Below are 25,298 nucleotides of genomic sequence, written 5' to 3'. Positions count from 1 at the left end.
GACAAAGCCACTCCGAAGGCAATAAAAACCTCAGTCGCATATGGTTCGTTGTAATAGCTAATACACAAGCGTTAAAATACAGGAAACCAACTGAAAGAAGTGTCCTTATGAAGGACATAAAAAAATTGAAAATTAAATATTTTTAAAAAATTACATTTCCTTAAAAAGGATATTTTTAATTTTAAAAGTAACTGCTTGGAAAACCTACAATAACAATTATTTAAGAAAATTAAAAATTAAAGTTTTTGTGAAATTCCTTTCTAAGGATATTTTTAATTTTGAACGTAACTGTTTGGAAAACCTACAATACAATTATTTAAGAAATTAAATATTACAGTTTTTGTGAAATTACGATTTCAATTACTTAAGAAATTGATATTAAAATTTTGCTGAAATTAACATTACAATTTTGGTGAAATAATTCGAAAATAGTGCCACCATGAGTGATGAAAAATCCAAACCCACCTCTGTGCTGCAGCACATTGAATCGGCGCTATATGTGATCAACCAGCTGTGCATAGGCTTTGTGACCATATGGGTTAGTTGGACCTGTTTGCGCAAGGACCTTTCGGGAATTTATATCCATGCCTGGCTGGTGACCTTCGGATTTGTCTTCCTAATGGCCGAGGGCATGATGTGCTTTTACGATGGCAGTTGGCTAACACTCCGATATTCCCGAAAATACAAGACTGCCTTCCATGTGGTTCTTCAGATCCTGGGAGGCGGCATGGGCGTGGCCGGCTGTCTGATCCAGTTAATACGTGATGATTGGGCCATTAGTGTCACATTACATGCCCGCTTGGGTTTTGCCGCTTTCGTCCTGTGCCTGATCTCATTACTGAGCGGCTTGGCCGCCTTCCTGGCGAAATCCCTCAGCCGAACCATCTCGCCGCTAATCAACAAGACCTTCCATGTGGTCCTCAGCTTTGCCGCATTCGTAATCGCCATGATGGCCCAGTTCTATGGATACACGCAAACCGGAATATTCAGGGGCCAAGGAGAGGACTTCATCATCCTCATGCAGGTCGTCACTATGGTCCTAATGGTCATAACCAGCATTGGAGCTATGAAATCGCTCTACCAGAAATTCGGCAGCTTGGCAAGTTAGGAACGGCTGTCGTGAATCCTACATCCTGTACATACTGTATACTAATTTAAGATAGACAATTTATTTATAGCTTAAATTAATGTTAATCCATACAAATATTATACCAAACATGTGTTTCATAACTTTAGTTGGTAGAACTATAATTTAATAAAATTACAATTCCTTAAAAAGGATATTTATAATTTTAAAAGTAACTATTTGGATAACCTACAATAACAATTATTTAAGAAATTAAATATTACAGTTTTTGTGAAATTACGATTTAAATTACTTAGGAAATTAATATTACAATTTTGATATAATACAATCTACATAAATAAAATCCTGTTACTTTAAAAAATTTATAAATAAATCTAAAATGTATACCATATTTTGAAATAATCTAAGGGTATATAATATTTAATAATAATAATAATAAAAATCGGTAAATCACTAATTGATATAGAAATCATCTTGAAAATCCACCTCCTGACTAGCCCCTGAGTGGCTACATATGTATGTATGTTTATTTATGGGCTAATACAATGGAAAGACACAACTTACTAGCTTTTTGTAAAGATACTTGAGTTTCTCAGGGGTTAATTCGATTAAACTGTATAGTTGCACATGTGACTCCAAAAGAAAAAGATAAAACATGAGGAAAAATGCCTTTTAGGTATGCAACGCATTTTAAAACAAAGTGCCTAGAGTAATACTACGCTTGGTTTTTTGCTTTTGTGGATAAAACCTTACACTGAAAATATACTTTATAGGGTTGCGAATGCCTCCTTTACTGCGCTTCAAGCATTTGACCAAAATTATAATACCCTTTGCAAAGGTATACGACTTCCATGCGCAATTTAAGCACTAGAATCTTCATAGCAACAGCTAATTTCAAAACATTTTGGGTCGCACGTGTTGAAATATAAAGTTTTTTCCCAAGTATGCTAATAATCTTAGGAACCCGATTTGGAAAGTATTTTGCCTCAGAACAAATTTAGAATCAGTCCAAGTCAAAAGCTAGTCATCGTCGGTTTTACTCTCGCAAAATGTTTAGATTGTCTACTTACACTTTGTATGCGTTAATCGCGCTACATCTTTGTGGATCCCCTGACTTCTCCAACAGTGCTTTTTTGGGCTTTCTTAAACAGCACCTTATTCGAAACCCAAGATAAATTAAACTTTATATTTGAGTATGTAAGAGAACGTTAGCAACATCTAGGTAATCACTTTGATGGTAAAATAGATAGATAAATAAGGACTTTTGTCAAAAGTAGACTGGATGTTATAAAAAAAACGTTGAACACAATAAGGGCTTCATTGGAGTTGAAGACAGAGACTTTGGAGATATCCATACCGCCAAATTTCGAGCAGATTGGCTCCAGGTATTTTAAATTTGACTACAATATCAAGGAAGATTGGCTCACAGCTGCCGAAAAATGTCGCGGTATGTGTCCTTTAAAGACGAAATTTAGCAATTTGAGGGAAAGATCTATGATATCTTCTACTGGACCGCAATTAACCGCCTAGCCGATCCAGGATCCACTGTCTCACTGGCTTAGGGCAATCACGTTAGATCCTTGGATTTCAATAAAGATGACCCCGAAACTAAACATAATTACTGCCCTTCAATGACGACTACCGGTTTTTATTTTAAAAATTGTAATAATTTTGTATAAATAACCTTTTTAAAAACCAATAAAATTTAAAATGTATGTAATTTATGTACTATGTTAAACATTTTTTTTTCAGCTATTTAATCGGTTCTTTTTTATTATGACAATCTAATGCACCTTTCACAAAAAAAATGTTCTGATATAAAATTTTTTGGCGGAAACCAATCAAACATTCGTCGAAATAATTACATTTTAATTTGATTGCTGGCGCTTTTGTAACAAAATTTGGTAGATACATCTATACGATGGACTATACACATGTACAATTGTTTAATACTTGGTGGCAATCTTTCTTAATAGCCATACATTTGAATATATAAATGAATACTATATATTAATTGTAATAAAGCTATACTGCCAGCACTGGTGCATCCAGAATTAAGGTTCGTTTAGTGTTGATAAATGCAAATTGATCGACAGAAATATTTGCGCGCTATCGAAAATTCAAAAAAGGGCACACGACTAAAGGTCTATACTTGCGGTTTTGTCTGCACTTTAATAGCTTCCCGAGGAGAAAACCGATATGAATAGGAATAAAAACAAGATTGTGGTCAAGTTTAGAGTAATCGTGGAAATGACGGTGCAGAAAAGGCTTCGGCAGTTACTCATTAACCGTCGAGCAAACGGTTTGACTAACAAAGTTCAACAGGCGTATCGGTCGAACATTAAACATTTAATAGCTATATCATATTTGGTGCACACGTCTGGTTTTTCCCTAATAATAAAAAATTTGCGGTAATTTGTCGGTGAAAAATGGCAGGCAGTATTATCAGTCGACAATTGTATAAATGTTAACACGAAAATAACATTATTTCAGCGTACTGATAAAGACTAGCGGGCGAAGAAACTGAAAAACGGAAACTACAATGTCCGAGAATCAGCAGCCTGTGGTTAGTAGAGCCCAGCCAGTCGTCGACTACGGCAGTACGATCCGCACGGAATCGCAGCGCCGACCCACATTTATTCCCTTCGAATCTCCGCGACGCTATTCGAAAATGGCACACAGTTCGCTATCCGGCCATGAGGGTCAGGATCGCTTGCAGAGATTGGAATACTTTCTGAATGTTCTAAATCAGATGTGCATTGGATTTGTCACCATCTATATGTCCTACATAACCCTGCGAACTGGATTATCTGGTACCAGTCTGCATGCCTGGCTGGTGACCATTGGGGTAAATAGTTTTGAGATCTTATAGACTCCTAAACCAATGCACTAATTGACATTATATTTCATAGTTCTCCTTCTTTATGGCCGAGGGAGTTATGATCCATTACGGTGGAAATGTCTTGACAAACGGTTACAAACGCCAAACGAAGACCACAATACATTGGGTTGTCCTGACATTGGGAGGCGGTTGTGGTGCATCTGGAGCTCTTATCAAAATGATACAGAAGGGGTTTATGTTTCAGACCACACATGGCAAGCTGGGTGAGTGAAAACAAATAGATAATGCTTGTTATACAGCAGCAGATGCTAATTCCAGAGAAGAATATGAAAGTTTTGAGCATTTTTGATAACAATCCAAGCAATTCTAGTTTTCTTCAATCGGTTCTTTTACTTTGAAATATAAAGAGTTCCTTTAATTAGAACTGCAATATAAATTTTGTCTGGAAGACGAGCAGTTCGATACTTTCAATAGTCATAAAGACACCAATTCAATTTAGCTCTGCTTATATCAGCATTATTTACTATAATTATCAAACTGAGACTTATACATTTCTTATTAACCAACAGGATTGACCGCTTTTATACTATGCATTCTGGCCATGACCTCCGGCCTGGCTGCACTTTTCTCCCCGCGTGTGAAGAAACTGATTACGCCACTGCTGAACAAGACATTCCACAATTTCCTGGGATTCGCCTGCTTTGTGATCGCACTGGTAACCCAGTATTACGGCTACCAGACGGGATACTTCACGAGCCGCAGTGAGACTGATTTCCAAATCCTGATGAAGTGCCTCACCCTCATATCGTTGGTTCTGTCGAGCTATGGTCCCCTGAAGGCACTCTATCAAAAATGTAAAAGTATATCCCAGCAGTTTTAAGTAGGAGAAACAGGCTTAGCTTTCGAGTGTACATAAATATGTAAATAAAAATAAATTCATTTCTTATACGCCAATTTCTTTCCTTACTTCTGACCTATCTAACAATTTTGATAATCCTTCTCTATTGACTAATCTTATCGTTCAATGATTTTTGAGTATTTCTAATTTATAGATCCCATAAACATGAGTAAATACTTCCCACAATGCATCATTAGTGAACTGGGAAAACCCGGTGTAGTAACTATAGGTCAGACATTCAAACATACGTTGTCACCATCGGGAAATTAAATAAAAACCCCATTTGATTGACAGCAGATAAAGTTTGTCAAAGTTATAGATCGACTAATGAATACACTCAGTCATTCGACTAAAGTTAGAATTGCTTATCTGCGTATATCTAAGTTTATTTCAAGGTGATGCGCCAAATGGGTTTTTTTAATAGATGTCTGTAAGCCAAATCTAGATTAAGATTATAATAGTAAATTTTTTTCCAATGGCTCATGCCTTAGGCAATTGCCTCATGACTTGTTAATTTTTTATATTTGTATAATCATTGAAAATCAGAAACTAGGCAAGGTGTTTTATCTGTTCAATTTCTGACACATGGAGGCCGCATAATTGATAGCGAGTGTCCTTTATAAGTTTTAACTAGTGAAAACCTCCGAAACCAAAAGCTCCATTTCCGGTAGTTCAATTAAATAAATCTTTGATTTGCATGGTGCGGTTTCTTATGTTTATTTAGAAAATCCATATCATTTTTTCTTAAATCTCTCTCGCAATAAATAATACTTGGCGCGTGTTTCGCGTTGTGTTTGTGATACGCATATCAGTTAGCAATAATAATAAATAGCTAGCGTAAGGTTTTAAAAAATTCATAGTCAATTGGGGTAATACAAGGCTGGCTGGCTTATTTTAACCAGTTTTCTGGGTGCAATCTTTCGGTAAAAGAAAGTGAAGATCTCTAGATAGGTTTGAGTGGACAGTTCGTTTTTGAGTATACATTTAGCATTCAGTAAATAGGTATTATCAACTATCGACTAAGGCCCAATGAAGTTTGTGTTGGGCAAGGCATATTCGATTCCTGTATTTCGCTCTCCTCACAGCTTAGTGCTGCGTCGAATGGCAAAGGACATCAGCGCGTGCTCCAGCCGCATGTGATAGGGTAGCTTGCGCTCCAGTATGACTGGCTCATCATCATCCGGACAGCACTGATTCCGGCAACACTCGCACTGCCCGTCATCATCATCGTATTCCTGCTGCAGTTCCTGCTTCAACTCGTAGGCCTTCTTGTTAGCCCGCTGTTCGAAGCGCAAATAGAAGGCCAGACAGACGAACAGCATGAAGACCAGGGCACACATGGCACCACTTGCAATGCTCGCCTTCTCCAACATTGGACGCGGTCTCCTGGGCAGATAGGTACTGTCGATCTCCTTGTACTCGCAACGCTGTCCCATAAAGCCAATGGCGCACTCGCAGCTATAAAGCGGATCTTCGCCAACCTTGATCGCAAAGCAATGGGCATCGTTCAGGCAGTAAAAGGCATCATAGTTCTCCGGACACTTGTAAATGGGGAATGTTATATTCGGCCTGGGCGTGGTCGTCGTGGTGGGGCGCATTGTGGTGCTACTTGTCGCCTGGGTGGGCGGCAATGCTGTGCCGGACATCGACGATGAGACCGAGGAGCGCGGCTTGGGCACCGTGCGGCTGGAGCAGGCCTCGATGTACGTCAGATATGCCAGGCTACCGATCAACAGCAGGGCTGGTATGGCCATCCCATGTTGTCCACTCATTTTGGAATGCATTACAATTTTGTAGCTGGGTGGCTTTTGGATATCTGCTCTCTCGTTTTTGGTTTGCAACGTTTGGTTGTTTAAAAGCTTAAAAATGCTAAAACTAGTAACTATCACAATAATATATTATAAATATTCGTTGTCCGCAAGGGCGTCGTCAGATCTCTTTGGAATTCGTTTTCTCTACATATGTATGCTGCTGGTGGAACGTAAACGTTGAGTTAGAGTAGATGTGTGTATCTGTGAGAAAGATAAAACAGCATTAGAGGCAAGTAATATCTCAGTTCTATCTCAAGGGTATTAAAATCTAAAACTGTGTACTCAACAAAAAAGGGGGGAAAATCAAACTGCATTAAATTATAAATATACATATAAAAGTATTATATAGAAAAATCTGTGTATTTATGAACCATTATGTTACAATCAGCAAATTTTACATGGATTTCCGAATTTCGTTTTTTATCGTTATATTTTGCACAACCAATTCACTTTTTGTTTTCAAATTCCGTTTACGTTGTTTCCCGTTGATTATCCTAGCTCATCAAAGCTGGCTGTGATATGCGTTGGGTATCCATATCACAACCACTTGATGAGGCTTAGATAATCAACATCGTTCGGATGAAGTATCGTTTTGGTAAATATTTATGAATGGGGGTTAGTACGAATATAGCACCGGATGTGTGCAGTCAATTCGATAAAGCCCTAGTTCACAGATGGACATCATCCAGTTGAGCCATTTTTCGGTGTGGTGGCATGCATCATTTCTCCTCCGTCCTTTCAAATTTTAATCTCCGTACGTCGCCCCTTCTTATTCCGATTGCACTATAAATATAGATCTGAGGTGGACGACAACATGGTTTTATGACAAATATGTTTTTGGGCGGATGAATTATGTGGCGGGGGAAGTATTATCATGATTGGATGTACGATACATTACGCTAAGCTCATCAAAGCTGGCTGTGATATGCCCGGGCAATGCGGAAATGCATTTCACAACCACTTTGTGAGCCCAGCATGAATGCGCCAATATAGCTTATTGATTGAGGTTTTAGGATATTTGACTGCGGGATTTAAGAATTTTCAATTTCGATTTTTATGCTCATGTGATGATATCATGATATTAGGTGGTCTGAAAAGTCTTGCGGTATTTTCGATAGTTGTAGCTGCAAGCGCGAAGTTTTAGTTTTGTCGTCGCATCGGGTCACGCTATACCTTTTTGGAAAGGTAACACGTGATTGACTGATATTTGTTTCTTTTTAGTCGTTCGTAAGTTATGGAGCATGGAGCAAAATAAATAGAAAATGCGGTATATTTTACAGCGGTGAAGCGGGCCAGACGGTGGCCAAGCCTGGATTGACGGCCAGGGAAGTTCTTCTGTGAGTTTGGTGGGATTGGCAGGGAATCATCCACTATGAACTGCTCCCCTATGGCCAAACAACTGGACCGCTTGAAGGCAGCACTCATGCAGAAGAGGCCATCTTTGATCAACAGAGGCCGAATTGTCTTCCATCAGGACAACGCCAGGCCACACACATCTTTGGTGACGCGCCAGAAGCTCCGGGAGCTCGGATGGAAGGTTCTTTTGCATCCACCGTATAGTCCGGATCTCGCACCAACTGATTACCACCTGTTTCTGTCCATGGGAGAACGCGCTTGGTAGTCTGAAGTTGACCTCCGAGTTTTTTGCCAATAGGAAAGCGAGCTTCTATAAGAGGGGCATTATGAAGTTGGCATCTCGTTGACTTGAATCGCATTATTGAAACCTATTTTATGAACAATTGAAAATTAAATAAAAATACCGCAGGACTTTTTGACAGCCTAATATAAACAAAATTATGCACTTGCTTGAAACCGTTTTTATCTTTAGTAATAATTTCACACATTTTACATTGTGTATAATTTAAAGATTTTCCTTTGTTTATTTTAATATAATATATTTGTACTTATTTATCAGATGATTTAGTTTTTTATAATTTCTTTTGTAATTTTTTGTCTTGAGCATCGCGTCGCTCCTCAAAGCTGGCTGTGATATGAATAGGCATAAAAAGGCAAACATTTCACAACCACTTTGAAGAATGACACAATTCTCCTGCTTCGATTCGATGAGAGAGCCGAGATTCAGATTCGAATTGAGACTCGTCTTCTTTCTCGAGTCTTTTTTCAACGTTCTCACGGCCACGGGCTTTGAGTCTGGTTCTTTTTTTTTTGCAGCCACGGCACAATAAACAAATATGAAAAAAATACGAAAAATAAATGCGACAACGACTACAACAACACGATGATAATGATGATCATGACGACGATGAGTTGGTGATGATGATGAGGCTGGCGATAATACACAAATATGAATTGACATGAATGGCGACATGGCGCGAGTGAATGGAGCAATTTTCGTACATTTCTATGCGATAATAATAAAAATCAACAGGCATACCACACAACATCGAAGAACAACACAGAAATTTGGCGACACGGGCAAAAAGCAATGCACCCTAAATTATTATTATAAGAATGTAAACATCATTTTGGCGCCAGCCTTTGGCAATTTGACGCCAAATTTGTTTTTATTTTCCCAGAGTTCAAGTTCTGGAACTCGAATTGATAAGGAAATGCACACGAAAAAACAAAACCGAAGAGGATCAAATTAAGACAGAGAAAAATTAATTTTGAAATTTATATCCTTTGCAAGATCATAAATAAAAATACAATTTTTTAAAACCCTAAGTGAGCATTTTAGATTGATATGTAGGCCAACTTCAAACGTGTTTTTTAAGATTAAAAATAAATGTATCGAAATATATATTTTTCACTATTTTTTTTTAACTTTTTGTCAAGGTTGAATAAATTAATTATACCTTCTACTCTAAAACACCAAATCTTTGAGAAAAAAAATGTTCACCCATACAGGTTACACCTTTGGTTTTTTTTTTTTTAGTTCAACATTCCGAGCGCCCACTGTGAAACAGCAAACGAACAGTTATTGGATGGGTGTGGGGACTTATTTATGTATGTATTAGAATGCTTTTACTGTTAAAAATTGCTGCACTCTCTTCCCCTCTCTTTCGTGCTCACTGTCGGCAGCGGGCAGCTTATTAAAATTTCCGTTATAAAAATTAAATCCGCCGCCGCTCTTATGTACACGAATACATGTGACATGTGTTTGTGTGCGAGAGGAAGTGGAAGTAAGGTAATGTGCGCAAAATTCAAGTTGAATAGCCATATAAAATGCTCTGAACTTGTGAGCGTGTAGGTCAAGATCAGTGGCGGTACTTTATAAAATGTTTTTTCTTTTCCTTTCTTTCCGTTTTTTTTTTGCCAAAAGCAATTGAAGCAAGTTCGATGATCTTTTAGTGAATATAAATGATGGGGAAATGAGCCAACAAACACAATAACAACAGCAACATACAAGAACCACAATAATTACAGCAACAACAACGACAACAGTAAAATTCAACTACATTAGTGTGGGGGGACAACAAAAAGTGTGCATACATACATGACAACAACAACACCCGCTAATAAAAAATACTGTTGTGGCTGCTGCTTCTTCTTCTTCTGCGTCTTTTACAACTTCTTCGGCAAGCCAGTTGCTGTTGTTGCTGTAATTTTCATGTTGCCTTGCTCTCTTTCATTCTTGGGCGTCGCTGCACGAGTTCGTTGGCTCTTCTCGTTTCTGTATGTGTGTGTGTTTAGAAAACTGTAAGAAAAGCAGAGTGTGTGAAAAATATGGTTAAGTAAAACAACAAATTCCAATACAGGAACAACACAGCTCGCTCTCTTTTCTCAGCTTGCAATTTCAAAAAGCAAAAAAGAAAAAGAAGAATGTACCGGTTTTTATGTTTTTGCAAAAAAGCTCAAAAAACAAGTCCTACAAGTTTTACATTATGAGCGATGAGAGTGGCGTGAGAGCGAGAGCAGGGCACATTTAGCGGAGACAGCAACCTTTTGAGGTGTGTTGCGTATACACTCCAGCTCGCGCTCTCTCTTCTTCTCTTTTCCGTCTCGCTCTTACTCCATGCCTTTCACGGGAATAAATTATGTATGTATGTACTAAAGGTGTGTGTGTGTGTGCGCGGGAATGTTGTGAGGAATTCTAAGAATTTTGCACAAGCGACAAACGAAACGGGGCGCGGACCCAAAAACCAAACAAAAAAAAGAATACTTCAAGAATATAGAAATAAAATACTTTATGCGACGCTATGCGAGAAGCGTTAATAGCCAAAAACGAAATATATCACACCAACACAAGCACAGTCGAAGCAGAAAAGACGCAGAAGATGGGGAAAACGTGTAGGTGTTAAAAACGTCTTTTTTTTCATTTATAATAACCAAGCGGATTTAACCGCTTTTCACTTAAACACCGAATAATAAAGCTTTCTTTTCACAAAATTAACAACTGTTTACATTTAAATTTGAACAAGTTTTGTGCAAAAGGCCGACGAAAATCGCCGCGCACATGAAGAGACACAACCGCACCGCAAAAGATTCGAAAACCGAATGCCGAACAACAACAAAATTGGTTCTAAAGATGGACGTATTTTTGCTGCCAAAGAGCGACAGAGCGGCTCTCTCTCTCTCTGGCTCTCTCCGTAGAGAGAACGAGAGCATTGTCTCTCCACTAAAAATGCGGCATAATAACAACAATGCGGCGAGCGGTTTAGAGCTCATGTTGTATGTAGTTTCGTACCCGTTACTCGAGAAATTAATAGGGTATATTAAGTGTAGGAAAAGAAATTCGTACCTCGGGTAGTTTTAAAATACTATTAAATACTATTTTTTAAGATGCTTTTTTAAGTGTTGGAAAATGGTACTTCGGATTATTTTAATAAATTTTATAATTTATAATTAAGCCAGCAAATATACTTTTTAATAAGATCCTTTTTTGGTCTATAACAAATTAATTTTAAAAATCCTATACTTTTAGTGTAGTGAAAAATATCATTAATATTATACCTTTTGAATATTTTTTTGAAAATATTTCTAAATGTCCAAGGTCAAAGAACAAACTAACCCTGTCGAGAACTGGTAGTTTAAATGTTACCAAATTTATCCCTTTCAAGAACTGGAATTTTAAAAGTAACCAAATTTCCAAAGAACTCCCGATAATAATGGGTATCACGTATTCGCTTTCATTCGTCAACATGTTTCTTGTTTTGTTTTTTGTTTGTTTTGGTGTTGCCAGAAGATTTCGCACGATGTAGGATCAACATGTTATTGACACGACGCCGCCGACGCCGCCAGTTTCAGTTTGGCGGAGCGAAAAGCACACAAACAAGAAGCGACGCAGAGCGGCGGTGCAAAAACCGCCGAGAGCGACGAAGGCGGGGGGCGGGGTGCGGGCGCAAGGGCGGGGCAGGTAGCCGGCCAAACGGGACGAACAGGATGAAACCCAGACGAGTTCAAGCCAACTGCAGATTTCATGGAACTGGCCGAAGGTTGAGGATGCGCAGGCGCGCAAGTAAACAACATTCCATTCCTCGGGAAATTTCTTTCTTGTCGCTCGAGAAGCGCGCCAAAAAAAAGCCCCGCTAAAGTTGGTCGCCAGTCGTCGTTGCCAGACCATTGCGAAATTTGATTTTGAGCAATTTAACGCCCCCTTAAAATATCACACAGACTGCAGTGGGTAACAAAACTGAATTCTTTTTATAAAAACTTTTTCAATTTTTGTCAAAATGATGTTTGATCTTATGATAAATATGTAAAAAACATTTACTTAAACATACTAGCAAAGGAATTTTGGTCTTAAGATCTTTAAAATATCATCTTAATCATCTTATAAAAACTTTTTCAATTTTTGTCAAAACTTTTTTTGATCTTATGACAAATATGTAAAAAACATTTTTCCAAACATATTAGCAAAGAAATTTTGGTCTTCAGATATTTAAAATGTCATCTTAATCATCTTATAAAAACTTTTTCAGTTTTTGTCAATACTTTTTTTGATCTTCTGACAAATACATATGTAAAAAAAAAAACATTTTTCTAAACATACTAGCAAAGGTATGTTAGTCTCTAGATCTTTTAAAGATCATCTTTAAGACATAAACATAAATCTTATCCCTATCCTAATCTTTTTATACAGGCAACAGTTCCAAGAATCAGTTATCTCAATCGAGCGAACGGAATCCTGACAGCTTCGAACAGTTTTGCATAGAATTTGGATTATTTTACTAAGGAGTCACCTATTTCCGTCCAGAATTCTTTCGTTGGAGATGAAGTGATTCGACTTATGGAAGTTCGACTGCATACATACATAATACATATGCATATAGAAGCAGAACAACTATTCGTTTCCGGTGGGTAGACGGTCCGTAATGTGGGACGCCGACACCATTCCAAAGCCAATTGACGTCACAAGCGACACAACAAACAGCAACAACCTGGCACAACGTTTTCTGGGTTACAACAGCTCACGGATGTCGGAATGCATCGAAAAAAAAAAACGAGAAAGAAACCAAGAGTCACCGAATGGCAGGTTGACTCAGTAGAGATTTGGTCAATCAATCGACTTGGTTCCACACAATACAGTGGGACTCGAATGTCACAGGTCCAACTGTACAATACCCAGAAGATGATGATGATGATGGGGGATGGGATCAGATCGGATGGGATGGGGCGAAATGTTAATGGATTGCCCTAGGACCTGCCCTCATTCCGTTTGCCATCTTTGTCGCTTCTCTGCTGCACTTGTGCATTCCCCCCATGAAGTTGTGTGTGTGCTTCTTTGCCACCACCTTCTTGCCCCTTTTTGCGGTGTTCTGTTCCTTTTGTTGATGTTACAATTGTTGCACTTGTTGTGTGCGGTTTAGGACATTGAACCACAGCCGACAGAAATGCAGAACTGCACGCAACTGAATGGCAAGTGTACAGCTGTGGTCAAAGAATTAGCAATGCATTATGTGGGGTTTCCCTAATACAATATTCTGAAAGCTCCATTCAAGTGGCATTTCCATTTCTATAGTATATTTGCAAATTACAAGGTTTCTCTTCTTTCTGAATTTAAAATAAACCTCTTCCTTTAACATTGGAAGATAGTCAATATTTTGAACCAAACATTAAACTTCATCTCTTAATTGTTTTGTTTTGAACATTAAATTAAAAATAAATAAATATAATTTTAGAAAGATAAACATTATTGACTTGCTAAACTTAAATGCTGAGATCCTATATTATCAAATTTTTTTTATTTTCTCTCAGTGCATTTTAGAGAATTGCTAATATCTTGAACGCCAACGTTGTTGTATACATTATGCTCATTTGGAAAACCGATTCCAAGGCAGTTTTACTAAAAATCGATAAACAACATTACTGTCATATGTACATACATATGTATTGTACATTGTACATCAGTTTGTAGGCATGTCTGGCCAAAATGATGACGATAAAAGGTCATGACGAAGAATTTTTCGCCAATTGCCTGGTGGGTCGCACAGTCTGGGTCGCGAGACGTCTGACTAGACAACATGCAAATAGTAACGGTAATCATTAGACACACACATTCGCGCATTCGCATTTTATTTGCATGTACACTCTCTCTCTTTTGCTCTCTCGCTTCGCCCGCTCTCTTCCCCATCCCATTTTCTATGCTGAGTTGAGTTCGACGGCCTTCTTACGTAAAATCAACAACAACGCTCTGCGGTATTTCTCTTCTAATAAGCGGGCGCTTGGTAGCGGGGAGGGGCATTGGGGGGATATGCACTCGGCGACAGTGTTGCCAGACATCAAACTCGTTTTCACTGTTTTGACTCCATACACACACACACATGTGCATTCGAATGTGAGTGAGTGTCTTTGCAACTGTACAAGAACAATAAGTACATAAGTATGTATGAAACACGGGCAGCATAAAAGCAACAACAAACGGCGCAGACGCCAACCAAACCGCTCCCCCTCCCCCCCAGCACCCGCTCTTCCAATGTTTGTCTGTCTGTCTGGAACGTCTCTTTATGTATGCTTTAGGTGTATGTATGTATGTATGCACGTGTATGTTTGTGAGCAATTTTTATTTTTCTGAATGTAAAGGAAGTGGCACGTACTGTACTACTCACCGCTGCCGCTACCGACAACAACAACAACAAGACCAGTGACAGCCGGATCAGGCTGGGAATTCGAAATTGGAAATGGAATGAGAGCGTGTTCCGATTCCGCGTCGTTCCAGTGTCAGCCAAACGTAAGCCACCGTAAGTGTCAGTGAAAAAAAAAAGGGAGATGCAAGATCTGCTCTCTGCTCTCCGAAAACGTGGGAATACTGAAAAATACCAAAACACCATGGCAGCGGTCAAAGGCACAGTGGTTGCGAAAAGTGAAATGCAACGAAACCGAAATTCGTTGATGATCGTGGGCAGAAGATACGGAGCGAAGAGCGAAAGTAGACGGAAATCCGTTTGCGAGGGTGAACAAATTGCTTTTACAGTGCTTGTTGAAAAAAGTGAACCAATAAATATCACATCTTCCGATTTGAGCGTTACAAATAATATAAAAAAAACTATAACTATAAAACTACTCAATTAAAATTGTTGTTTATCGTACAAGAAAAAAAGCGTGTATTGCATATAATAATTCTAAGTAAGACTTAAATTTTAAAAGACCAAAAAATCAACCTAAATAAATGCATACATATATTCTTAAGTGAAATTTGGTTTTTGGAGGTTTTAAAAGAGGCCATTTCATTTCGATATTGTGCTGATCTGGGCTACTTATTACATTTTTATTCTAAGGTCATAATATGCCTCGACGCAAGTTAAAAAAAAAACCCGAATTAGAAATCATTTTTAAGATCAATTAGTAGAGATCGATCCATTGTGCAGCTTCTGAGAAAGGAGCGGAATGAGCGGAGAAAAGAAGAGAGCCGGCTGGTTTGGGTCTCCGCTGTGCGGCAGACAGACAAGACGCCATGCGTTTGGAAGAGCCTGGAAGGAGACAGCGGAAGGAGGGGGGTGCTGTGCCGCAATATTATAAACAGGAAATGGAATTTACCCACACGGATGCAGCGGCCGAGTGCGTCTGTATGAATTGGTGATGAGCCGACAAACGGACGCGCTGCTTAATTGACAAATGAGCACGGGCGAAAGGGAGAGAGCATACCACACCGCCGAAAGAGCGAAAAAGAGGGGACGAGAACGCGCTTACAAAGTTGATTGAAATCAATAGTGTGCGAAAGCCCCCATAGACAAGTGTATCGGTGTGTGAGTGTGTGCTAAGACCGCTCGTGGAATGTGTTAAAAACGCGGCCAATGACGGCAATCAAACGACGGGAAGAGCAAGAATGTTGAACTCTGGAATGCGGCTGGAAATGGGAAGAAGTTTCTGTAAATAGAAATGGAAGTAAATGTTGGGAAGGAGGGGAGGGGTTGAGTCTTTTGCACCTGCCACGCCCAGCTGCCCCTGGAAACTATTAACATGTTGCACAATTGCAACGAGTCCAATGAATGTGCATACACATGTACATACATACATATCCTACGCAAACCGAGTTGCAATTGCAGATGGCGACGAATATAGCGTGTGTAGTTTTTTTCTCGGAAATGAGCAATGAATGAATTTCGGTTGTTTTCAGCGTGTACTCACACACACACACCCACACTCTTGCGATTTGGAGCAAGAGAGAAAGTCTGCACGACATGCGCTCTGTCGTTTGTGTATATACAATTTGTTTACTTTTTGCGCTACAATTGGCAAATAAACCAATAGCGCAATTTTTTTAAAGCATTTCAGCGTACTAACCTACATTGATGGTCAGCCCACCACAAACGTTTAATTTCTTATGTTTAGCCTTACGAAATTAAACAATAAAAAAAATGTCGGCAAAAAAGGCAAGGCGCAACTGTATTGTGCGCCAGTGTGTGTGAAAAGGAGACGGCCATAGTAAAAAAAAAAAAAAAAACACATACACACAGGAGAATTTACTGCTGCTTGCGGCGCCCACACACACACATACACAAACACGCCTATTTAGTACAGCTACTGCGTAAATTAAATAAATTTAGTTTTCTGGAGTAAAAAAAACTGTTTCCTGTCTTCATTTCCCCTTTAATTCACCGCAAGTACACAGTCACTAATTTTTAACTCACACACATACGCGCACTTAATTTGGCCACGCTTTTATGATTCATTTTTGCAATCTTCTCAGTTTATCCTTGGAAACTTACTTTTGGGTTTTTAGCTTCGTTCGTTGCACTTTTCTGGCCGGTTTTTATGCCATTTTCTTTCTGGAAAATTAAAAACGTACAAATCGCTATGTCGCGTCTTAAAATGGAAGTGTTGCCAGATTTCGTGGAAGAGCTGGAGATGGCACTATCGCGTAAGAACGCACACTAGTGTTGTAAAGCGTCGGATCAATAGCTATCGCATAATGTTAAATTTAAATTTTAACCAAATCTATAGTTTTAACTTAAACAAAAATTGCATTGGTTAATTCTTTAAGAACCAGGCATTGCAAATAAACGTTACTAGCTGTTTTCTTTTATAATTTGCTATTTTTAATCTTATTAAAAAGTAAAACATCCCTAAACTCAGGATGGCCATTTTTTTGTTGTATCATACCGTAAAACTATAAAAACAAAAACAACCAAAAATAATAAACCATATAAGTTTTACATGCAGAGGTGGTTTCTGCATTTACAAATTATATAGGTTTTGAGATCCCAATCTGGTACCCCCTGACAAAATGTTCATGGTAGACGGAAACTAGTAACGAATGCCTGTTGTTAAACCTGCTAGATTTGGCTTGAAAATAGCTAGTCGGGCGTTGCCAACACCAGCTTCCAGTCCACCCTTCCAGTAGGCATTTGGTGATCTGGCAACCCCACCCGACGCCATTTCAAAACAAATGCGCGGCAACGAATTTTATTTCGCACCGAAGCATTGCGTGAAAAGTCGTGAAAGAAGACAGATAATTAAAATAAAATGGGAGCAAAGGTAACCAAAATGGAGGGTGAATATCTGCCGGATACGCCGACACTAAACAAAATGCGACTGGCCAGCGAAAAGCAGGAAAATGTGGAAATGACGACGCCGATTAGAGAGCAAAACAACGCTTTACTTGATCCTCGATCACCAAATGGCTGTCGCACTCCCTTAAATGTGAGTTATTTGGGTTTAAGGCTCTTTTAATGGGTTGTTAATGAAAGGGGTGGCAGTTTTTGCAGGCCGGATCGCAGGTGTCGCAGTCGCGTGCTGTGGACCAGGAGGAGCAGCAGGTGGCCCCCAGTGAGAATGCCTTCACCGTGCTCCGAAAACGCCTGCTCAAGGGCTTCTCCCTCAACGATCCCCGCTCCCCGCAACTCAATCGCACTCCCCTGGTCCTCGACGAAGTGCGCTCCCTCAATCTGGACGACACCTTTGCCGATCTCTTTGTGGACACCAAAGTGGGTTCGGCTCAAGCGGCAGCAGTTCCCGCCCCTGCTTCACCACCCCAACTCGATTTGGAGGAGAGTTGCGATAGCTTTGGCACACCGCCATCTGCTTGCCACAACAACAGCTCCCTGGAGATCGTCTCGCTGTTGTACGACGAGGAGGAGACTCTGCCCTGCGAGGATCAGCTGCTGCAGCATCAGGAGAAGCTGGCCACGCCGCCTCCTCCACAGCAGCAGCAGCAGCTCCAGCACTGTGATCCTCGTTCACCCAGCCTGGGTGTCGATCGAACACCCATCATCTTCTGCGACGACAAGGACGACGAGGCACGCGAGGCCCAGATGTTGGAGCACATTTTGGAAACCCTAACCCTGAATCTAAGCACTGGCAGCAGCATGGCCTCCTTTGCGGCCAGCGAGGAGCAACCATCGGCCGTGCCGGCCAACAAGCATCTGGAGCGCGTGCGTTTGGGTCACAAGCGAAGGGTCCCACCACGCAAACCGGCCAGGGCTAACAAGCCAAAGATTTACGTTGACCAGGAGGAGGAGTCGCCGGCGGGAGGTGGTGCCATCACACCCAAGACAAATAGTACACCGCTGTCCGCTCAGAAGCGCACACCACTCAGTTGTGTTAAGAATAAGCCGCATTTACGTTCACGCTCCGTGGAAAAGGATCTTAGAAAGACGCAGATTGCTCCGGTCCAGAACTTCAACGATCAATTGAGGCTAATCTCCGGCGGCGAGGGACTGAATGGACCCATTTACTAAACCTGTTTAGTAGCTAACATTGCCTTATGCCCACCTATAACCCACCAAATCATTATGCATTTTCACAAACTCATACATTTATTATACATATTTTAATAAAAACATTTTATTAGTTTGCTTTGAAATAGTCTGTCTATATAAATAGATTGGTGAATGAAGTGTGCTTATGGGTAAAAACTTTACAAGATGTGTAATTTTCACCTTTTTGATCGATGTGTGTTTATATTTTTTAATGTAAACCAATGAAATTGTGAGCTTTTCACTTTCTATTACAGGTAAGAATTGAGTAAGTTATAAAATAACTTAATTCTCAACTAAAGCATTATTTCTTGAGGTATCCTACCTAACTAGCCGCAGTTAACCGACTTATAATTTGTATATTCATTGAAAAATACATTTTTGATTTGAATAAAACCTTCGCACGAACTCTATTTAGTACTAAGAGTATTGTATACCAAAACTATTAAGTACAAACTTAATATTGCATTATCTACGCTTTGTGTGAGGTCCATTTTCGGTTTGGCAGGGACCGGAATACATGATATATCAAAAATACATTAGTGCAATAGCCTTGATTCGAGCAATAAGTTAAAGCTTTACTGATACTGTAGCTGCAGCTTGTCCAGCAGATGGTCAATGGCCTCCTGGTCGAGTTTCTCATCGTTGGCCAGCACAAAGTCAAAGCCATCGGCCAGATCATCCAGGTCGCACTCCGAAGGTACGTCATCGATGCCCGTGGTGAAGGTCCATCCACGGGCGCGTCTCGTCTCCGGACGGGATGTCAGTCGCAGGGTGATGACCCTTTCCGATCCGTACGTTTCCCGGAACCATTTTATGTCGTTCTTGCGCCGCACATCGCTGACCAGGATGTAGGGCGTCGTCTGCTGGCGGCCCAGAGCCTCCTCCATGGCCACGCGGCAGAAGTAGCCGTAGTCCCGGGCCCGCACCTCGTCACTCCACACGATCATGTCGCGGCGATACTTCTCCTTGTAGGGCCCATCGCTGAGCAGGGCACTCAGGTCCAGCTGCAGCTTTCGGGCCCACTCCGACTTGATGGGCTCCGAGATTCGAACGATCCGCGATCGGGAACCTAATCTGAAAAGTTAAGAGTTTTTATTACAAATTTAGGAAAAAGTTTGGTTCTTTATATGAGTGATTCTTTGCGAAAAGTATAGAGATTTTCTTTATCGTCTCAAAACGGTTTCATATTTTGATCACGATATTATACCATTTATATAAGATTTAAAAAATAAAATAAAAAATTTTAAAATATCGTTTTTTTTTAAATAATTTTTTTAACATTTTTTTTTTAATTTTTTAGTTTGTTTTTAAGGAAGTCTTAGAAAATTTGATTTTAAATCGGATTTGGTGTTGTAATCCTCTTTAAGGTTGTGGGTCGGGTTGAAAAATGTTTTTTTCCATGATCTATGGATTTTAAAATAGAAAAAAATGTGTTTTCATTATAATTTAAATTAAACAATTATAACATTATTCAAATTCTGTTGTATTCTTTTTCTCTACTTTACATAATAAAACAATTAAACTATAAAAAGGGTTTCTTAACAAAATTTTTTTTACTTATATAGCCCACATCCTATGGTTTTGAACTCAATTGTATGGAAATTTTGGCAACAAGCTCAATGAGGAAAGGGTATAATATTTGGGATTTTCTAAATAGGTACCTCTGTTGCAACCTCTCGGATACGTAATCCTTGCCGCACTTTCGTTTGCCACTGATCAGCACGATTTTCAACATATTTCTACTGGACTGGCCAACTTTCACTTTTGGTCGCGTGTTGTTTTCAATGCCGCTGCCTTCTGCTTCTGGCCTCGATTCTCTGAATTCTTCGTAGAGCTCATCAGATATGAGATGTAGTACTTGACCTGGCCAACGACTTGACTTCGGTGCTCCAGGCCTATTGTTTTTATGTTAATCTGCCATTCAACAATTGCATTGCGCTCGGAGTCGGATTTGTTTACCTTTTGTATTTCACTTTCGAAGCAGCCAGCTGGAGAGTTTATCGTTATCACAAGCATTCGATTGTCGGCCAATCGAGCGGGCTTTTTTAAAAACTGTGTTGTATTATAATTTTGTAATAATCATAGTTTAATTTATCATATCAACAGTTACAAACGATTTTAGAAAAGTTTAAAAATACAAGTGGTAGGTATTTTAATTTTCGGGTAGTTCTAAGCCCGTAAAGAACTTTTAATCATTTTCTTCTTAACATACATGCTAGTTCACTTAAATTAAAGCCGTGCCTGCGTAAAAATCTGCTGCCCCTGTGGATTGTTGCGCCCCTTATCTGTAGTATTGCGATTGCTGCCAGTTGCTACTCGAGCCACCAGCTGACGTCTCTGCGGAGCCGGAGCCACCACCCTGGACACCTGGACCACCAGCGGAATGGCTGGCATTTGCTCCAGTTGGAGGTCCGCCGGCCGACACGCCTCCCGGCGCCCCTGAACCCGATCCCGATCCTGTGCCCGCACTGCCAAAGGAGGCAAGCACGCTGCTGTAGTAGGAGGCATCAGCCACCGACTCGGACTGGTGGGGCGGACCCTTCTTGAGGCTGTGGTGCAGCGAGGCCTTGCCCTGATGACAGTCCTGGGCATTGGCATTGTTGATCCTGGTCAAATTGGCCAGCGTCAGCGTGGAGTGGCCACCATGGATGGCATTTTGGGCAGCTGCGGATCCTGGCGGCGGTATGCTACCGATGCCCCCGACGCCGGTCAATGGTCGTGACATGGGGCGGGCAATGGAGGCGGAAACGGACACGGGGACAGACGACTCGGAGAGCTGCAAGGGGCAAGCGGTTTTTTATAGACAGGACAGCTTAGTTTAGGAGCCATAGGTACCACTCGCCTTGCGCTGCTTGTGCAACTCCAGGCCCAGACCGACGCCGCCCAGATCCGTCATTTTCGGCTGCTCCGCCATGGACGCCAGCTGTGGCAGTTGATTCAACGGTGGTGGCTGCGGCGCCACATGTCTGTGATTGATGTGCGCCTGCAGGTCCCGCTGCGAGAGATAGGTTCGCCGGCAGCCGGAGCTTCCGTATCGACTGCCGCCGTGCGTGCACATGAACACGGTGCCCAGGCCGCTCTGCTCCACACGGAGCACTTTGTCCGTGCAGCGGGGACAGCTCTTGATGGGCTCAGCGCGGGCACACTTGAGGCAGAAGACGTGCTTGCAGGGTATCATCCGTCCGTAGACGAGAATCGGCTTGTCGCATTGATCGCAGCAGTGGATCATCGGGTTGAGCACCTTCTCGCCAATCAGGCTCACCTTGTGGTTCCACTTCAGGCGCAGCATGGGCTCGGGAGGTCCGCGAGAAAGTGTGGTAAAGGTGGGCGCCTCCAGCTGCGATATGTCCGCCTCCATGTCAACTGCAAAAGCGAGAGATTAGTTACAAGTTCACTGGGTTTTTAGTATGAGGAATCGATTGAGGCAAAGATAATGAAATGAATGAGCAAAGGAATGAAAATATATCGGCTTCAATAATTATTGTTGGTTTAAGTAGCCATGCCAATTCTATTCAAAAGATGAAACCTGATGAATCTCACTTGCTTGACTGAATAATCTTTACATATCAGGATGTTTTGGATATCTACCTGAATGTTTTACCCCATAAACATTGCAAAATAACTATGAATATATACTATCCTATGTTAGTTTTCCACTAGTTCTTAAGTCCCTTGATGTTTCAGTTGATCATCTATTAGTCTAGGTCAGTGGTCGGCAGCGGCCTATCTAGTGAGCATAGGATAGTGTTCTGCCCATCCTCTGCTCGCTCACGTATAACGTAGATGTGCGTATGACTTCGGCATGAGTCTTCGGGTCTTTTTTTTCTCAGCTTCGGCGTGTTTTTTGCTTCTGCGGCAGAGAATTTCAGTGCAAAACAGAGAAACGTCAGGCGTCCGAGCGCTGCGCGCCAACTTCGTGTTTTTTACACTTACACTAATGCAAGGCAATCTGTGATGGTATGTGTGTGCCGACCACTGGTCTAGGTATCTTTGCCCGTCTAAATTATTAGTGAAAACCTGATCCATCTTACTTGTTTGGCTGAGCACTGGCGGAGGCACCTGCTGCAGGACCTGTGGCTGCGGCGTCGGCGGCGTCATCTCCTCGCCCACAGCAATGGTTCCTTGTGCGCCCTGCGGCAATGTGGGCTCCTCCAGGGCGTTGACCACCTCCATGTCGCCCTCCTTGTCCAGATCCTGCATTGCCGAATCCTCCGGTGGCTCCAATCGCCCCGGACTGTCCTCCAGGGCTGCACAACTGCTGGCTGCCAGGGCTGCTGCTGCGGCGGCATCGGCGATACTGCTCTCGTCGATTTTCTTGCCACGACCGCGTCCACGGCCCCGGCCACGCCCACGCGCCCTGGTGCCTCGCCCACGACCGCGTCCTCGTTTTCCCTCCTCCGTGTCCATGGCTCACTCGTAATACCCGGGGTTTTTCAGGCAATTCTTAAGTTTTTCGGTTTTTGTTTAGCTCCGCATTTGCGCCCGGCCAGGGTTGTCAACTCTTCTGTCCGGTCAGGTTTGCAGAGTTGCACGGTTTTGGGGTGACCATCCCGCGAGCTAGTACCACTGCGAGTATGGCAACGCTGCACAGTGGTACAAATGGCTACTCTAGCGACATTTAAGAAAATCCCAGGATAATTGAAGAAATAATGGATTCGAAGTTATTAAACTTACGTTTTACCAAAGTTTAATAAAAATAGAAAATTTTTCAAACTAAATTTGTATTTGTTTTTAATAAAAAATAAGAACACATGTTTAAAAAAAAATGTTTTAAATACAAATAAATTATACTTAAACCAATTTATTACAAAAAAGTTTAAAGTAATAGCTAAAAATATAACGAATTTGACACGTTTAAAGTACAAATAAATTGGACTAAAACAAATTTATTAAAATAAAGTATAAAGTAAAAGCTAAAAATATAAAGATTTTGGAAAGTTTAAAGTACAAATAAGTTGGACTTACACCAATTTATTAAAAAAAAGTATAAAGTAATAGCTAAAAATAGAAAGATTTTTGAATCCATTTTTGGTTTTGATTGTTTATATAAATTGCGTTAGAAGAGGGTAAAATTAAGTATCTAACAGTTACGAGTCGGGATCATCCACCTTGGGTGCGAGATAGTATCGAATGTAGCCATAATCCCCAATGGGGTACTCCACCAGCAGGGGAACCTCGGGGGCTAGGCATATCTTCACGCGATCCGCCAGCGGAGTGGCCTTGGTAAAGGTGTTCAGGTAACGACCAGCGAAAGTCTGGGTTAGTGGATCCTTAACCTCGATGGTCACGTCCATTTTGGTGCCCTCGCTCAATTGGATATTGGCCGAACCCAAATCTCCATTGGCCGAGAACTTGATGCCCTGCTTGGAACAGGCGATCGTCAGGGATTCACTGAACATGCTCATGTCTCGGCAAATGCGGGCAAACTCCGTCGAGGGCAACTGAACGACGCAGGAGTAGTCCGTATCCGGTATTCCCAAGTGATCCTGGTCCAGATTCAGCAGCTTGAGTTCGTAATCCGCGGTTCGTTCCTTGCCATCCGATTCGAAGATGAGTTGAATTTTGTCCGGCTTGTCGATGGCCTTAATTGTGACCGTATCATCGCTATTGGCGCACTTAAGCACCTTGGCCAGGGATTTGAGATCCAATCCCAGGGAGATATTGCGATCACAGCGGTACTTCACAAAACAATCCGATTGCAGACTCAGAACCACTAGTGACACATGCGAATTGTCCATCGACTGGAGCTGGAACATTAATATTTTAAACTTTAGTTATAATGATACAAATTTAGTTTCTAATATTATTTATAGTTCTTAGTTTGAAGAATGTTTGGTTGAAACATTTATCGAAAACTATGAATTCTAATTAAAAAGACTATAATACAAAATATATAAGAAGTTTAGTTTAAAATCGTCACAAGTTAATTACTAATTTTGATTTTATTATTTGGCTTTTATGGGAATCCCCAGTGACAAGTCAACCTGCAAGCCAGAATCGCTGCAATCCAGCGTTCCCTGGGCGATAATCTCTTTCAGGGCCTCAATGATCTTCTTTAGGAGCAAAGTCGGACTTAAACGCGCCTCCAACATTTTTGAAATTGTAACAATCGTTAAGTTATCCCGTTAATTTCGCACTTAATAAACATTCTGAAGTTAGTCAGCTGTGGGGCTGCCGGAGAGAGTTGCCAGACTGGCAGCAGAGCTTATTAGGGGGATTCCGAAAACAGACTTCGAAATTTTTATTTTTAATATGTGACTATAACATACATTACATTATATTAAATTAAACAATTAACATAATTGTTAAGAAATCGAGTCTTATGTTCAATATAATAGCAAATAAATGTCCATTTGTTTTTTTATTTCCTTCCATTAATGATTAATCCAACAATTAAATATGTATTTACTGTTTAAGCAATAAAGCACCAAATCGTAGGTGATTAATAATTTTAATTTATTTGTAACAATCTATTGATAATAATTTCATTTGCTTAAATTGTTATTTTTACATTTATGTAGTTTTAGTTTAACGCCCCTAATTTAAATATTTCTCCAAA

At 40.6% G+C, this 25,298-nt stretch overlaps 7 protein-coding genes and 1 long non-coding RNA gene across 11 annotated transcripts; 4 read left to right on the top strand and 4 right to left on the bottom strand.

Annotated features, from left to right (window-relative positions):
- The first annotated feature begins 62 nt into the window (after positions 1–62).
- On the top strand, positions 63–1,282 carry LOC119547445. The gene has a single exon (XM_037854305.1). The coding sequence runs from the start codon at positions 440–442 to the stop codon at positions 1,106–1,108; it is 669 nt and encodes a 222-aa protein (XP_037710233.1). The 5' UTR covers positions 63–439; the 3' UTR covers positions 1,109–1,282.
- A 2,076-nt stretch (positions 1,283–3,358) lies between these two features.
- Positions 3,359–4,877, top strand: LOC119546863 (cytochrome b561 domain-containing protein 2). Of its 2 annotated transcripts, XM_037853467.1 has the most exons (4): positions 3,359–3,498; positions 3,581–3,935; positions 4,000–4,192; positions 4,499–4,877. In XM_037853467.1, the coding sequence occupies exons 2-4, from the start codon at positions 3,630–3,632 to the stop codon at positions 4,807–4,809; spliced, it is 810 nt and encodes a 269-aa protein (XP_037709395.1). In that variant the 5' UTR covers positions 3,359–3,498; positions 3,581–3,629; the 3' UTR covers positions 4,810–4,877. The 2 variants fall into 2 exon arrangements, with proteins under 2 accessions (XP_037709395.1, XP_037709394.1); XM_037853466.1 differs by having other exon boundaries at positions 3,373–3,935.
- Positions 4,878–5,519: 642 nt separating this feature from the next.
- LOC119546864 (protein spitz) lies at positions 5,520–16,882 on the bottom strand. 2 transcript variants are annotated; one of them, XM_037853468.1, is made up of 3 exons: positions 16,748–16,882; positions 10,096–10,296; positions 5,520–6,839 (listed from the first exon to the last, which is right to left on the bottom strand). In XM_037853468.1, the coding sequence occupies exon 3, from the start codon at positions 6,609–6,611 to the stop codon at positions 5,907–5,909; it is 705 nt and encodes a 234-aa protein (XP_037709396.1). In that variant the 5' UTR covers positions 6,612–6,839; positions 10,096–10,296; positions 16,748–16,882; the 3' UTR covers positions 5,520–5,906. The 2 variants fall into 2 exon arrangements, with proteins under 2 accessions (XP_037709396.1, XP_037709397.1); XM_037853469.1 differs by lacking the exon at positions 10,096–10,296 and having other exon boundaries at positions 16,748–16,873.
- On the top strand, positions 12,458–13,652 carry LOC119546865. The gene is made up of 2 exons (XR_005219197.1): positions 12,458–12,599; positions 12,682–13,652. It is a non-coding gene; the product is annotated as an uncharacterized LOC119546865 (long non-coding RNA).
- A 533-nt stretch (positions 16,883–17,415) lies between the features above and the next one.
- LOC119548239 lies at positions 17,416–18,843 on the top strand. The gene is made up of 2 exons (XM_037855378.1): positions 17,416–17,681; positions 17,738–18,843. Exons 1-2 carry the CDS (start codon positions 17,505–17,507, stop codon positions 18,716–18,718), a joined length of 1,158 nt encoding a protein of 385 aa, XP_037711306.1. The 5' UTR covers positions 17,416–17,504; the 3' UTR covers positions 18,719–18,843.
- On the bottom strand, positions 18,814–20,706 carry LOC119548240 (probable phosphomevalonate kinase). The gene is made up of 2 exons (XM_037855380.1): positions 20,401–20,706; positions 18,814–19,813 (listed from the first exon to the last, which is right to left on the bottom strand). The coding sequence occupies exons 1-2, from the start codon at positions 20,472–20,474 to the stop codon at positions 19,315–19,317; spliced, it is 573 nt and encodes a 190-aa protein (XP_037711308.1). The 5' UTR covers positions 20,475–20,706; the 3' UTR covers positions 18,814–19,314.
- A 183-nt stretch (positions 20,707–20,889) lies between these two features.
- Positions 20,890–23,238, bottom strand: LOC119548310 (E3 ubiquitin-protein ligase Hakai). Of its 2 annotated transcripts, none has more exons than XM_037855485.1 (3): positions 22,771–23,238; positions 21,582–22,102; positions 20,890–21,515 (listed from the first exon to the last, which is right to left on the bottom strand). In XM_037855485.1, exons 1-3 carry the CDS (start codon positions 23,144–23,146, stop codon positions 21,021–21,023), a joined length of 1,392 nt encoding a protein of 463 aa, XP_037711413.1. In that variant the 5' UTR covers positions 23,147–23,238; the 3' UTR covers positions 20,890–21,020. The 2 variants fall into 2 exon arrangements, with proteins under 2 accessions (XP_037711413.1, XP_037711414.1); XM_037855486.1 differs by having other exon boundaries at positions 21,283–21,515; positions 21,575–22,102.
- Positions 23,239–23,677: 439 nt separating this feature from the next.
- On the bottom strand, positions 23,678–24,916 carry LOC119546880 (proliferating cell nuclear antigen). Its single transcript, XM_037853494.1, has 2 exons — positions 24,724–24,916; positions 23,678–24,486 (listed from the first exon to the last, which is right to left on the bottom strand). Exons 1-2 carry the CDS (start codon positions 24,829–24,831, stop codon positions 23,827–23,829), a joined length of 768 nt encoding a protein of 255 aa, XP_037709422.1. The 5' UTR covers positions 24,832–24,916; the 3' UTR covers positions 23,678–23,826.
- Positions 24,917–25,298: the final 382 nt, after the last annotated feature.

Source organism: Drosophila subpulchrella, chromosome 2L (genome assembly GCF_014743375.2).
Source record: "Drosophila subpulchrella strain 33 F10 #4 breed RU33 chromosome 2L, RU_Dsub_v1.1 Primary Assembly, whole genome shotgun sequence".
Taxonomy (NCBI): Eukaryota; Metazoa; Arthropoda; class Insecta; order Diptera; family Drosophilidae; genus Drosophila; species Drosophila subpulchrella.
The sequence above is the reverse complement of the archived record's forward strand: the minus strand, read 5'-3'. Positions and strand labels throughout refer to the sequence as shown.

What these genes read in the sequence shown, in the direction of transcription:
- LOC119547445 (XM_037854305.1), top strand. Translation starts at nt 440, where the DNA reads ATGAGTGATGAAAAATCCAAACCCACCTCTGTGCTGCAGCACATTGAA.
- LOC119546863 (XM_037853467.1), top strand. Translation starts at nt 3,630, where the DNA reads ATGTCCGAGAATCAGCAGCCTGTGGTTAGTAGAGCCCAGCCAGTCGTC. An exon ending in CCTGGCTGGTGACCATTGGG is followed by an intron (nt 3,936 to 3,999) that starts GTAAATAGTTTT and finishes TATATTTCATAG; the next exon opens with TTCTCCTTCTTTATGGCCGA. An exon ending in GACCACACATGGCAAGCTGG is followed by an intron (nt 4,193 to 4,498) that starts GTGAGTGAAAAC and finishes ATTAACCAACAG; the next exon opens with GATTGACCGCTTTTATACTA.
- LOC119546864 (XM_037853468.1), bottom strand. Translation starts at nt 6,611, where the DNA reads ATGCATTCCAAAATGAGTGGACAACATGGGATGGCCATACCAGCCCTG.
- LOC119548239 (XM_037855378.1), top strand. Translation starts at nt 17,505, where the DNA reads ATGGGAGCAAAGGTAACCAAAATGGAGGGTGAATATCTGCCGGATACG. An exon ending in GCTGTCGCACTCCCTTAAAT is followed by an intron (nt 17,682 to 17,737) that starts GTGAGTTATTTG and finishes AAGGGGTGGCAG; the next exon opens with TTTTTGCAGGCCGGATCGCA.
- LOC119548240 (XM_037855380.1), bottom strand. Translation starts at nt 20,474, where the DNA reads ATGTTGAAAATCGTGCTGATCAGTGGCAAACGAAAGTGCGGCAAGGAT. An exon ending in TCCGAGAGGTTGCAACAGAG is followed by an intron (nt 19,814 to 20,400) that starts GTACCTATTTAG and finishes TTAACTTTTCAG; the next exon opens with ATTAGGTTCCCGATCGCGGA.
- LOC119548310 (XM_037855485.1), bottom strand. Translation starts at nt 23,146, where the DNA reads ATGGACACGGAGGAGGGAAAACGAGGACGCGGTCGTGGGCGAGGCACC. An exon ending in GCCAGTGCTCAGCCAAACAA is followed by an intron (nt 22,103 to 22,770) that starts GTAAGATGGATC and finishes TCGCTTTTGCAG; the next exon opens with TTGACATGGAGGCGGACATA. An exon ending in AGTTGCACAAGCAGCGCAAG is followed by an intron (nt 21,516 to 21,581) that starts GCGAGTGGTACC and finishes TGCCCCTTGCAG; the next exon opens with CTCTCCGAGTCGTCTGTCCC.
- LOC119546880 (XM_037853494.1), bottom strand. Translation starts at nt 24,831, where the DNA reads ATGTTGGAGGCGCGTTTAAGTCCGACTTTGCTCCTAAAGAAGATCATT. An exon ending in GCAGCGATTCTGGCTTGCAG is followed by an intron (nt 24,487 to 24,723) that starts GTTGACTTGTCA and finishes TTAATGTTCCAG; the next exon opens with CTCCAGTCGATGGACAATTC.